This window comes from Daphnia magna, linkage group LG7 (assembly GCF_020631705.1).
Source record: "Daphnia magna isolate NIES linkage group LG7, ASM2063170v1.1, whole genome shotgun sequence".
Taxonomy (NCBI): Eukaryota; Metazoa; Arthropoda; class Branchiopoda; order Diplostraca; family Daphniidae; genus Daphnia; species Daphnia magna.
Window position 1 is genome coordinate 4,715,430 of NC_059188.1, and position 14,017 is coordinate 4,729,446.

General features: G+C 41.2%; 1 protein-coding gene and 4 non-coding genes across 5 annotated transcripts; all 5 read right to left on the reverse strand.

Moving 5' to 3' along the window:
• Positions 1-455: 455 nt before the first annotated feature.
• Positions 456-7,394, reverse strand: LOC123474460. Its single transcript, XM_045176675.1, has 3 exons — positions 7,263-7,394; positions 6,735-6,754; positions 456-1,290 (listed from the first exon to the last, which is right to left on the reverse strand). Exons 1-3 carry the CDS (start codon positions 7,392-7,394, stop codon positions 456-458), a joined length of 987 nt encoding a protein of 328 aa, XP_045032610.1.
• Trnat-agu lies at positions 2,039-2,111 on the reverse strand. The gene has a single exon. It is a non-coding gene; the product is annotated as a tRNA-Thr (tRNA).
• Positions 2,353-2,425, reverse strand: Trnat-agu. Its single transcript has one exon. It is a non-coding gene; the product is annotated as a tRNA-Thr (tRNA).
• A 445-nt stretch (positions 7,395-7,839) lies between the features above and the next one.
• Trnat-agu lies at positions 7,840-7,912 on the reverse strand. The gene has a single exon. It is a non-coding gene; the product is annotated as a tRNA-Thr (tRNA).
• Positions 7,913-8,466: 554 nt separating this feature from the next.
• Positions 8,467-8,539, reverse strand: Trnat-agu. Its single transcript has one exon. It is a non-coding gene; the product is annotated as a tRNA-Thr (tRNA).
• Positions 8,540-14,017: the final 5,478 nt, after the last annotated feature.

Genomic DNA, 14,017 nt, shown 5'->3' on the forward strand with positions numbered 1-14,017 from the left:
AGAGAAGGAGTCGGAGCATGCCTTATCTTGGATGTCGTCTACGCAGTTAAAATCGCCCATCAACACGAAGGGCAGTCGAGTAGTTATTGTGTAAGCAGGGACGGTTTGACGAAGAAAGTTGTTTCTCTCGGTTTTTACGTGACTACCTGACGGAGCATAGATATTAATGAACGTGAAACATTTCACGTCAATAGATATAAGCCTTCCGTCGGGTTCTAGAAGTAATCGAGAATAGTCCAGACCATGTCTAATGAGAATGGCTGTTCCATTTTTGTTGGGACCGACATTTGCCAACAAACGGTAGCGACTTTCAATAATTGGACAAGAATGAAATGCTACCTCTTGAAGTCCCACGATATCTAGGTTACCGTCCCTGCAGAAGTTAAAAAGAATTTGACGTCGCTCGACTGACCTAATCCCTCCAATGTTGATAGATGCGATTTTTAGCTTTGCAGTCATTTAAATGGTTTCTTGGGTTGAGAAGTGGACAAGGTTGGTCTAGAATTCTGGGGTGTCAATGTTGGTTTGAAACGTTTGCTTTGTGGTACAGTGGGAACTTTCAGGTGGTCACTTGTTTTGTCAGTTTCCATGGACTCAACTTCCCCCAAATTGGGTTCCACTGGTTCCATGGAAATTGTCATAGGTTCCGAGTCATCAGGTTGTGTTTCAGGGATTATCATTTGAGCGGGCGGAGTCTGTCGTGGTGGGTCGTCTGTGGATTTAACGGGTTGTTCGGTGGGAGAAATTTCTAAGTTGGGAGTCCCCCCTGAGAGTGAACTTTGTAATCCACACTCAAGAAGGGCCTTAGAAACCATGGGGTCTACATCTAAGGGTAGAGTGACGGGTTTTTCCGGGACTGTCTCTGTCTTTTTAGTCATTTTATTACTGGGCTTTTGGACAATGATAGGTTCCTTATTACGTCTCAAAGTTGGGCAGTTGTAGCTAAAATGGGTTTCGTCGTCACACAGTCTGCAAGTAGGTTTTTGTCCCTCATACTTTACCATGGCACGATAGCTGCCAATAGTAATGTATGAGGGAATATTCTTAGTCAACGTCATTCGTACTATCATCCAAGTGGCAAGGACAGGGTATAAAACGTCATCCTCTGCCACCCGATAGCGTTCCCAACGAGCATCAATTATGGTTCCAAATTCCTTCAGACGTGTCTTTACTACTCCCAAGTCTAGATTCTGTGGAATCCCTGCAATTCTGACAAATTTCTCCGGAATATTACTGTCCCTGATGACTACATTAACTTCTTTCCCTTCCAATTCCGTCCTGACGATACCACTGTGTTGGGACAAAAAATTTGAGGTGTATGCCTCTGTCGTAAACGTAATTCTAGCGACCTGATTTCTCGTATCTAGCACAGCAACTAGGCCTTAGAGATCCTGTGGCTCAACCTTCAAACTACGCACGAACCCATGTACCGCACGCATACTCAATCTCGGGAATTGAACCCCAAAATCGACATCTACACTATTGAGCCACTTGGCAGCCATTGTCCCCTAGACAATGTAAACAAACTGCCAAGGGGGAAGGGGGGGCCCCCACACAAGTAAACAAAACACCGAAAAGGATAAATTTGGGGAAAACAAGAGAAAAACAAGAAAACTATACAAAATAAACACTCTAGAACATGAAAATAACAACAAAAAGTAATGAAAATCAGCAATAAACTCACAAATTGATGGGGAAACAGGAGAACACAAAAAACACGTCTGCATCCAAGTAAAACGTAATCCTCGTGATCTCCTGCTTACTAGGCAGGCGCTTTGCCATCTAAGCCATGCGACCATTGATGTATATAAGTTGTTGACAATTAAAAATCTTTGAATGTGATGAAAACAGATCATGAAAACCAACAGTCTTTACAATCTCAAAGTATCATAAACATGTGATAATATCATAATTTTGTAACAAAATTATTGTCATTAGACTAGATATCGTATATCAATTTATACAAACTTTTAGAGACGATATCTTTATAAACCCTAAAGATTAACACAGAAATTTAATTACACAAGAATTTACTAAGAGGTCACAACGAGACTCGAACTCGTGATCTCCTGCTTACTAGGCAGGCGCTTTGCCATCTAAGCCATGCGACCATTGATGTAATTAAGCTGTTGACAATTAAAAATCTTTGAATGTGATGAAAACAGATCATGAAAACCAACAGTCTTTACAATCTCAAAGTATCATAAACATGTGATAATATCATAATTTAGTAACAAAATTATTATCATTAGACTAGATATCGTATATCAATTTATACAAACTTTTAGAGACGATATCTATTTCTTCCCTAAAGATTCCCACAGAAATTTATTTACACAAGAATTTACTAAGAGGTCCCAACGAGACTCGAACTCGTGATCTCCTGCTTACTAGGCAGGCGCTTTGCCATCTAAGCCATGCGACCATTGATGTAATTAAGCTGTTGACAATTAAAAATCTTTGAATGTGATGAAAACAGATCATGAAAACCAACAGTCTTTACAATCTCAAAGTATCATAAACATGTGATAATATCATAATTTTGTAACAAAATTATTGTCATTAGACTAGATATCGTATATCAATTTATACAAACTTTTAGAGACGATATCTATTTCTTCCCTAAAGATTCACACAGAATTTAATAATCACAAGAATTTTCTAATAGGTCCCAACGAGACTCGTACTTTTTTTTTATTAAAATCATCTTTTATTGGCTCATGGTATCAGCTATTTAGGGCATTAAAACAAAATAAAGCAAAACAATTAGGCTGTCGGATGCAGACGTTGGCAAGGGGAAATAATCGAAATCTGGCAATGGTGGGGATCATAATATTAACAAACAAAACAAAAACAAACAAATGCAATTTACGGTGGTGGGATAATTCAAGAAAAATAAACAAAAGAAAAACAAAGCAGAAGACAATGGTGGTGTGAAATATAAACAACAACAACAAAAAAAAACATGTATGATTAAAATTAAACAGGGAATTGGGATCTAGATTTACGAAGGACTTTCCAGAGGCTCTCTACTTCTTCTTGACATGGTGTGCGTAGGTTATTCCTTGCCTTCCAGTTGATGTAGAGATAAGCAGCCAGAAGAGAGAATGAAAGCTGGAGATTTCCTACTGGACCAAAATGGCCACGTATCAAATCTTCGTTTGACGAACTGCAGCCCATCTGACGCATAGTTCCTTCCAACCAGCTCCAAACGGTGAGTCGTTCAGGACACTGGTACATCAGATGCTCATCGGTTTCCGGGTCTTGATTGCAGATTAGACATGTTGCGTCCTTGGTGGGGTCCAACCGATGGCATCTGGTCCTGGTAGGGAGAAGTCGCTGGTTGAACAGGAACATGGTCTCTCTGATGTTAGTTGGAAGGGCTGCAGTCTCCTTCCAGATTCGTGGCCAGTCCAGATTAGGCCTCAGGATCTCCAGCTTTCCCATTGTCGTTACCTCCAGGATCCAATGGTTATATGTTTTCCGATGTACCATTGGATTCCCCTGCACCAGAATGGAAGATGCGAAAAGTTGTTTGATTTGATGCAGGGGTTCCTGAAGGTAATATGGTCTCTTCATGACTGCTACAGGTGTGGTGTTGTCCTTGTAGAGTGGCAATAAGGTTCGGAGAGGAAAGGACATCCAATACCGAAGTAGAGAGCTTTCTGGGCTGTTGGGGACTATCAGGACTTTGTACAAGGGGCACAAGAAAAGGGAACGGTAAAAGAGGTGTGTGTTGACCATTCCCAGACCCCCTTCTTTGACAGTACGGAAAATTACGGTTTTCTTCGGCCTTTCTACTTTTCCCATCCATAGAAATTTCATGACAGCCTTCGAAATCTGGTCAGCCATTTTTTGATTACAAGGTAATACCTGTGCAAAGTACACAGTTCCGGAGAGAGCCTTTGACTTGAGGAAAAGCACCCTCTGGTAAATATTAAACCGTCGACTGGCATTCTCTCGCAGAATACCATTTAAAGAGCTAAATGCATCATTCCAAATCCTACTAGCTGTCTCTTCTATGGAATGGGAAAATTTAATTCCTAACAGGGACAATGTTGGCGCTGACACAAGCCAATCAAGAGGCCAAATTGATCTAGAGCTCCAGGCCCCGAGTCCCAGGGCTTTTGTTTTCTCCTTATTCATCCTTGCCTTTGTCCACTGACAGAACATATCAAGGATGTGTCCTGCCCTGGTAAAATCTTCGTCACAAGAAACGAAAATGGTGACGTCATCAACAAAGGCTCTGACAGTGAGTTTTTCATTAAACAATGATATACCATTGAGAACTCGAGATAAACGCACAAGCAAAGGCTCAATGTATAGAACGAAGAGATGGACAGATAGGGGGCATCCCTGGCGAATCGACTGAATATCACTTGTCACCCCAGCCACCTCCGATCCGTTGAGAATTGACATTCCTGTTACAGAATACATAATCTGTAACCAACGGATGAAAGTGGTGGGGTAACCCATGACATCCAGAATCCTCCAGAGGACTTCCCTGTTAACCAGGTCGTAGGCCTTTTCAAAGTCAACTCCAACAATGGCAGCGCCCATACCCCGAATCAAAGAGTTGGAAGAGTCATGGCATCCCCGGTCATCAACAAATTGAATGACATCTCTGTAAAGACTTAAATTCTCAAAAATCAATCTACCAGGTACCCCACCTTTTTGATGAGGCCCTATGGTAGAAGATAGTGTTGGCCTCAATCGTCTCGCTAAGACAGATGCCATGACTTTGTAGTCACAATTCAAAAGAGAAATTGGCCGAAAATTAGAAATTCCACAAAGTCCCGAAGACTTAGGAATTAGCCTGATCGCCGCTTGGCCCTGCGAAGACGTCAGAGTTTCCCTTTCCAGGATATGATTAAACATATCCAAGAAGTGGGGTGCGATCACGTCCCAAAATTCTACGTAAAACTCGTAAGGAATGCCATCGGTGCCAGGGGACTTGTTTGACTTCATTGCTATTAGAGCAGCTCTAATCTCAAGAAGGGAAATTGGTGCTGTTAGGTTTGGGGTTGGCTTAAAGCAATCTCTTACTCCTTCAAGGAACTCAGACCCTGCCAGTATGTCAGGAGAAGGTTGAGTCTTAAAAATTTTTGTAAAATGAGCAACAATTTCTGCTGAAATTTCCTCTTTGGTCGATAAGCAAGTGCCATTGGGGGCAATGATCTTATCAATGCAACATTTTCGATAATTATTCCTGGCACGATTTATGTGAAAAATACTTGCTTCCTCTACATCTGGCCCTTCGAAGCAGCGGGAACGAATCCCATACCCTTTGAGTGTGCTCTCCTCCCAAGACTTTGAGAATTTTCTCAACTGTTGAAAGGCAACCCAATCAAAGGTATCTGCTTCGGCCATTTCCTGTATGCAAGATTGATAGAAAAACTTAGTTTCTCTTATCAGCCTTGCTGTTTGCCTGGAATAATCCATCGAAATACGCTTGATACCCGGTTTCAGGACACTCTCCCACCAATTTGCTACATTACTTTCCCTAAGAGGATGATTAGCAGATTCCTGAATGAAATTGGTTACGTATTTCTGAAAACCTTCTTCTGACAATATTGAAGTATTTAGTTTCCACAATCCGGCAGGTGGTCTGCTACGATTTGGGAGATCAAGATTGCAAGTAAGTGTGGATTGTACCGACTGATGGTCACTAATCGATAAAGGCTGCAAACAAATATTTAAAAATTTATCCGCAAACGATCGACTAGCATAAATCCTATCAAGCCTAGAAGAACCGTCGTGGTAATGGAAAGTGTGGCCCGGATCACTATGATTTAGCTTTTTCCAGATGTCTACCAGATCAAGACCAGTAACCATCTCCTTCAAAGCATAGCTAACAACACTACTTGGGACAGGGAGGGATTGGATATTTGCCCTATCTTGGATGTCGTCAACACAATTAAAATCGCCCATCAACACGAAGGGCAGTCGAGTGGTAACCGAGTAGGCAGGAACGGTTTGACGAAGAAAATTGTTTCTCTCATTCTTTACCTGCTTACCTGACGGGGCATAGATATTAATAAACGTAAAACATTTTACGTCAATGGAGATAAGCCTTCCGTCAGGTTCAAGAAGCAGTCGAGAATACTCCAGACCATGTCTAATTAGAATGGCTGTTCCTTTTTTGTTGGGACCGACATTTGCTAGCAAGTGGTAACAGCTTTCAATAATTGGGCAAGAGTGAAAGGCTACCTCTTGAAGTCCTACGATATCTAAATTACCGTCCCTGCAGAAATTTAAAAGAATTTGACGTCGCTCGACTGATCGAATACCCCCAATGTTGATAGAAGCGATTTTTAATTGTGAAGTCATGTGTTAGGTTTTTTGAGTACGGGAATGCCTGAAGTGGGTTTCGAATTTTGGGGCGTCAGGGTAGGTTTAAATCGTTTACTTCGTGGTACCGTGGGAATTTTCAGGGGGTTCTTAGTTTTGTCTGGATCAGTGGTATCAATTTCCCCCGTGTCGGGTTCCATTGATTCCATGATAATTGTCACTGTTTCCTGGTCTTCTGTCTCTGTGTGAGGTGCTGCTATTTTGGATTTAATAATTGGTTTCAAAGGATTGTCTTTCGGAGGTACAGATGCGGGAGTGGTAGCGGTGTCACATTCCATGGTTTCAGTTTCCAAATTATTAGTACTTCCTGAGAGTGAATCTTGTGATTCACTCCCCAGAGGTACCTGGGAAACCATGGAATTTGCTACCACGGGAATTACTACGGGTGTCTGTTTAATAGTCTCTGTCTTTTTAGTCTTTTTGGCAACAGGTTTTTGGACAATGGTGGGTTCCTGGTTTCGTTTTAAAGTTGGGCAGTCGTAGCTAAAGTGTGTCTCTTCGTCGCAAAGTCTGCAAGTGGGCTTTTGTCCGTCATACTTTACCATGGCACGATAACTGCCAATGGTAATGTATGAGGGAATGTTTTTCGTCACCGTCATTCTTACAATCATCCAAGTTGCTAGGACAGGGTATAAAACTTCATCCTCTGCCACCTGATAGCGCTCCCACCGAGCTTCAATTACATTTCCAAATTCCTTAAGACGTGTCTGAACTACTCCCAAGTCTAAGTTCTGTGGAATCCCTGCAATTCGAACAAATTTCTCTTGGATATTGCTATCCTTTATCACTACACTAACTTCTTTCCCCTCCAATTCGGTCCTGACGATACCACTGTGTTGGGACAAAAAACTTGAGGTATATGCCTCTGACGTAAACGTAATTCTAGCGACCTGGTTTCTCGTATCTAGCACAGCAACTAGGCCTAAGAGATCCTGAGCATCAACCTTCAAACTACGCACAAAACCATGAACCGTACGCATACTCAATTTCGGGAATTGAACCCCAAAATCAATATCTACACTATTGAGCCACTTGGCAGCCATTGTCCCCTAGACAATGTAAACCAACTGCCAAAAAAAAAGGGGAGGGGAAGGACCCCACACACGTAAACAAACACGACAATAAAACAATTGGCAACAAAACACTACAAAAACAGCTAAACTATACAAAATAAACACTCAAAAACACGAATATAACAACAAAAAGTAATAAAAAATAACAAAAACTCACAAAATGATGGAAAAACGGGAGAACACAAAAAGACGTCTGCATCCGACGCAGCTTAACTTCTGGGCTTGCTGCTTGCTGCTTGCTTGCTGGGACGCAGCTTATCATTTATCATAAACATGTGATAATACTATAATTTTGTAACACAGTTATTGTCATCAGACTAGATGTCGTATATCAATTTATACAAACGTTAGAGACGATATCTGTATCTTCCCTAAAAATTCACAAAGTAATTAATATTCACATGAATTTTCTAATAGGTCCCAACGAGACTCGAACTCGTGATCTCCTGCTTACTAGGCAGGCGCTTTGCCATCTAAGCCATGCGACCATTGATGTAATTAAGCTGTTGACAATTAAAAATCTTTGAATGTGATGAAAACAGATCATGAAAGCCAACAGTCTTTACAATCTCAAAGTATCATAAACATGTGATAATACCATAATTTTGTAACACAGTTATTGTCATTAGACTAGAAATCGTATATCAATTTATACAAACTTTAGAGACGATATCTGTATCTTCCCTAAAAATTCACACAGAAATTAATATTCACATGAATTTTCTAATAGGTCCCAACGAGACTCGAACTCGTGATCTCCTGCTTACTAGGTAGGCGCTTTGCCATCTAACCCATGCGACCATTGATGTAATCAAGCTGTTGACAATTAAAAATCTTTGAATGTGATGAAAACAGATCATGAAAACCAACAGTCTTTACAATCTCAAAGTATCATAAACATGTGATTATATCATAATTTTGTAACAAAATTATTGTCATTAGACTAGATATCGTATATCAATTTATACAAACTTTTAGAGACGATATATATTTCTTCCTTAAAGATTCCCACAGAAATTTATTTACACAAGAATTTACTAAGAGGTCCCAACGAGACTCGAACTCGTGATCTCCTGCTTACTAGGCAGGCGCTTTGCCATCTAAGCCATGCGACCATTGATGTAATTAAGCTGTTGACAATTAAAAATATTTGAATGTTATGAAAACAGATCATGAAAACCAACAGTCTTTACAATCTCAAAGTATAATAAACATGTGATAATATCATAATTTTGTAACAACATTATTGTCATTAGACTAGATATAGTATATCAATTTATACAAACTTTTAGAGACGATATCTTTTTAAACCCTAAAGATTAACACAGAAATTTAATTACACAAGAATTTACTAATATGTCCCAACGAGACTCGAACTCGTGATCTTCTGCTTACTAGGCAGGCGCTTTGCCATCTAAGCCCATCCAAGTCTAGAACGCGGATCTCCCGCATCGCCGACGGAAACGTATCCAACAAGCCATTAGCAATTTGATAACTATTAGCTAGCATACTGATAAAATAATTTTGTGTTTCTATATGTTACCCGATTACCCGACCCGATAATGACAATAACGAGTAATGGAAAGACTCTATTTTGTATTGCAAAAATAGTTCTACTTAGCCGGGGGGTAGGGGAGTCTACCGATGATAAAGTCTACACTTTTCCAGACATTTAATACCTAGGGCAAAAAAAAAGGTGTCTGGACTGACATTACCCAACCCCATTTATAATGATTTTGCGCCAAAACCGCCCTACCTCTCCTTAAAAAGGTAAACTATTCATATTTTCTACCCACAGATGGCTTTTTCAAAACAAATCGGTGTTCACCTTTTTGTGCAGGATACTGTACCAGTTTCACACTCTTCCGTTCGGTTTAACAAACGCCCCTGGTACATTTCAGCGAGCCATGGACATCTTCTTAGCTTGACTTTGTTGGACGACGTGTCTCATATACTTGGACGACGTCATAATTTACTCAGCAACCTTCCGACAGCATTTGGAAAGTCTTCGTTTAGTGCTGAGTTCCCTTGCTCAAGCTGGGTTGAAATTGAAATTGTCAAAATGCTCATTCGTGGAGCACACGTTAAAAGTGATCGGACACATCATCTAAAAAGAAGGTGTGGCACCAGATCCCAAAAAACTCGAAGCAGTTCAAAGTTTCCCATCATCCAATGAGGGCCATTCAACCGCAAAAAAAGTGAAACGAGTAAAAATTTTTCTCGGCTTGTGTTCGTATTATCGACGTCACATACAAGGTTTCACATCAATTGCACGCCAGCTACTACGCTGACGAAGAAAGAAATTCCTTTTATGTGTGGAGAAGATCAAACTAGCAGCTTCAATGCTCTGAAAAAAGTATTCACATCAGCTCCGGTATTGGCGCATCCCAACTACGACTTACAAATGGAAATTTTTCCCGATGCCTGTGGTTATGGCATAGGAGGCGTACTGGCCCAACGCATTGAAGGAGCAGAACGTCCCATCGCGTACGCCAGCCGCCTTCTAACAAAATCAGATGTGAACTACTCAATGACCGAAAAGAGTGTTGGGAATATACCTCGTTCCCAACATCCGACAACACGAGCTGGAAGACGGCCGCGACTTCCATCACGTTTTATTTTATATGATTTGGGTGGCCCTCGCTAGGAGGCCACCATGTTACAATTTATTTTTTGTAGCCCCGCCCCTCGGCCCACCGGCCGGAAAATGTACAGGGCAAGGGGCAGTTAGTTACTGAATATACCTCACACCGTCAAGACAACAGCCAGTGCTCCCGTGTTTTCTTTCTTTCAGTAAGTTCAGTCACGGGCTGAACTAAATCTTACAAAGAGTGTCTTGCACTAGTGTGGTATCTCTACAAGTTCCAATGTTTTGTGTGGGACTGCGAGGTGAAAGTGATCAAGCTCTTTGCTGGTTAATGAGCAAAAGAGACCTTGCAGGCCGTCTGGCATGATGGTGATTGTCGCATCAAGAATACGACATAACTATTGTGTATCGAAGTGGGAAAACGCATGGCAATGCACACTGTTTTTCAAGAAATCCACTACCGATTGCACAAGAACTAGAAGATGGTCGCTGTTTCATCGTGGGAGCAATCACCTCCCCTGGCATTTCCGAAGATGAAGACTAGTCATTGGCTGAAAAAAAAGAAAGTCTGTCATAATTGAAATCAGCTAATTGTGAAACTCCAAAATGGAAAATTAAGAGTCAAAAATTTTGTAATTCACAATGGAAAGCTGTACAAGGGAACTTTTAAAAATGGAAAAAAAACTACAGAAGACTGTGCGTACCTGTCGACTATCAGGAAAGAATTCCAGATGCATACCATGATGACGTTGTGTCAGGTCACCTCGGCATCAATCGCACACTACACAAGATTTGTGATCGTTTCTTCTGTCCGAAGATGTCACTCGACATAACTCGTCACGGATAGAACTCTGTCCCTTGTCAAGGCAGAAAAGGAGTCCCAGACAAACCCCCAGGACTCCTGCAATCCATCAAAGTAGAGAGACCATTTCAAAAAGTAGGCATTGACCTACTAGGTCCATTCCCACTGTGTACTAAGGGAAACAAGATGATCATCGTCGCAGTCGACTATCTAATGAAATGGGTTGAATTAAAAGCCCTGCCCACTGGAAAAGCAGATGATGTCACAGAATTTTTTGTTAATCAAATTCTTCTACGTCACGGAGCCCCAGAGCAAATCATAACGGATCGAGAAACTTGCTTTACCTTAGATTAAACGCAAGCCGTTGTCAAGAAATTGCACACAAACCACAAGACAACTTCAAGTTACCACCCTCAGGCAAATGGAGCGGTGGAAAGGATGAACCATAGATTGGCAGCTATGCTCTCTATCTATGTTAGCAGTGACTAAAGTGATTGGGATGGCACTCAACAATACGTATGCTTCGCATACAAAACGGCAAGACAAGATTATACGGGGTACTCACCATTTTTTCTGCTCTATGGACGTGAACCCAGAGTTCCTATTGATTTGGAATCGGACGCCGATCCCAACCCATTGCTGGCAGAAGAAAACGCTGCAATGAGTTATGCAGATCGCCTACAAGCTGATCCAACTGAAGCAAAATAAATTGAAAGACAAGAATGGAGTGAGTTAAAGAAAAACAAACAGAAGCCTACGATGCTCGCCATAGAGAACTATCCTTTCAAGCAGGAGATCTAGTGCTGGTCTACAAGTCATTTCGCAAAATCGGAGAATCTGAAAAACTTCTTCACCGGTGGTTAGGACCATTAAGAGTGTTGAGACAAACTACACCCGTGAACTACGAAGTGCTATCGACAACCAGCCGAGGGAGCTCAGATATTGTTCACGTTGCTCGAATGAAGTCCTTTCACGAAGCCACATTGGAATGACAGTCACCGCAGACATCGATCTCAGGTAACACTGAGACAGAAGCAGAAAAAGACCAACAACCCGAAGGTAAACAACAAGAAGAAGCACAAGACTTACCTGATTTGATTCATCCACATCCTCAGACTGAAGAGGAAGTAACAGTACGTGAGGAAATAAACATGTCACCCACACTACCGGTAATAAGGTGACTTCCTCTCCTCCAGACCAGATCTCTCCAAATGCATCTCGAAGGCCTATACGAAATAGAAGACCTCCAGCTAGGTATATTACTTTTTTAGTGCCGTTCTTCATCTTCTTGCTAGCCCCCTCAACAAGCAGCTCACTGATCCTGAGAGAAAACGCTATTTTGCGAGCTTTTAACGTTGCTTTTAGCGAATCTTCGAGGAAAATCGTGACTGACCTTTATTTGGACCAGTTGATACGACCACCGCATACCTGAAAGAGAAAATTCTGCAACAACAAGAAGTTGCAAAAAGATGAAAAAATCAAGGTTCCAGGCCCCAACAAATAGCGGCAAAAAGAATCACCAGCAGAATGCAGTCTTTCCTAAAAGGAATGAAAAATGCGGCAGATCGATTAGCAAATATGAAAAAAGCCCTGAGTACAAACCAAGAAATTCAAATTCTTTCCCGAAATAACTGAGAAGTAATCCACATTGTCGGCAAGCAAGCAGCAACAGCAACAGTCTTAAATGAATCCCTGTTGGAGACAAGAACAAAGGCGAAATTAATTAGAAAGCTACGAGACCAATACTCAATGCTGAGAAATGCAACCACGATCATAATGGAAAAAAAGCTGATATGGAAGACCTAGAACTAAGCCACTTCGAATATTTTTTCCAACTGGATGAAACATTTAAAGCAATGAATCAAATATTGCTATGGCTACAACAACTGGCTGATAGTCTCGACGTCGGATTTAGTATCCTAGCCAACGGGCATTTGTCCCCTCAAATCATCTCTCCAGCTAAATTCAACAAAGTCATCAAAACCATAAACGGTCAATTACCAAGAGGATGGTCTATTTCTAGCAACGAACTTTGGGTCGCTTACCGGAAGTCTACTGTCTCAAATGTGGCCATGGAAAATTAATTTTGCCTCTTCATACATGTTCCTATTTTTTACCACGCCCAGCAGTACACGCTCTTCCAGATTATCAACCTGCCAGGAGCAACAGATAATAAACCCATGGCGTCTTGTTCGGAAATTTACTAGATTACCTTGCTGTGTCTGCAGACCTCGAAACGTTTTTGGAACTTTCCAAAGATGATGTTCAAGACTGCAGCAAGATAGGACGCCCTCTCTGCAAGTTTCACACCGGTATCAGTAAAACAGCTGCTTGAAAATCCTGCGCAATAGCTGTGTTCCTGAATGATACACCTAAAATTAATACACAATGCAGAAGGAAATTTACGGAATAGCGCGGCCCAGAAGTCATTTACATGGGAACCAACCAATGGGTTTATTCAGCAAAAAAGCGGAAGGAAATTGTTTTCTCGTGTCCGCCTGGTGGCGAACAGCCACGACTAAGAACAGCAACATTACCGCCAGGAGGAATGTTCGAAATACCTTTGGAATGCACCGCTCGTATAGAAGAATGGGTTTTCCCAGCTAGCAGGGAAGGCAACGCAATGGCACCAAAACTACAAGCAGTTTTCCTACCTTCAGTGAAAATTTTCTCTCAAGATGTAAACACCACTACTAGAAAAAAAACATACCTTTGTGGAACTTCCGTGAGAAAACACGTCATCAGTTGACATCATCAGTCAACTGTTACATCACAATGCTCAAGCCAGCCTTTCAACGGAAATGCCAGGAGAGCAGATTCACAACCTCATCATTAAACCAAAAAACAGAAAGAAGCATCTTTTACACGTTACTCTTACGAACTGGTGACTGCAATCTTACTTCTTGCCTTAGAGATAATTTCCCTGGCATACAAATCGTATACGCTAAGTGTACGATTAGCCGCATTGAGCTGTATGACAGCCCTCCACCCGGAGACCGCGAAAGGGAAGAGCTGGAGATGCAAGAAGTGTAATCGTTATGTTATACTGAAAAAAAAGGCTTTTCCAGTTGAAAAAACAAAAACAAAAAAAACATCTGGAAAATAATTTTATTTTATAGTGTTATTCATTCCTTTCTTTCCGATAATGTCTTATTAATGTTTGGTTACGACTTCCATCGTAACCTTGTTTCATCTCGCGTTTTT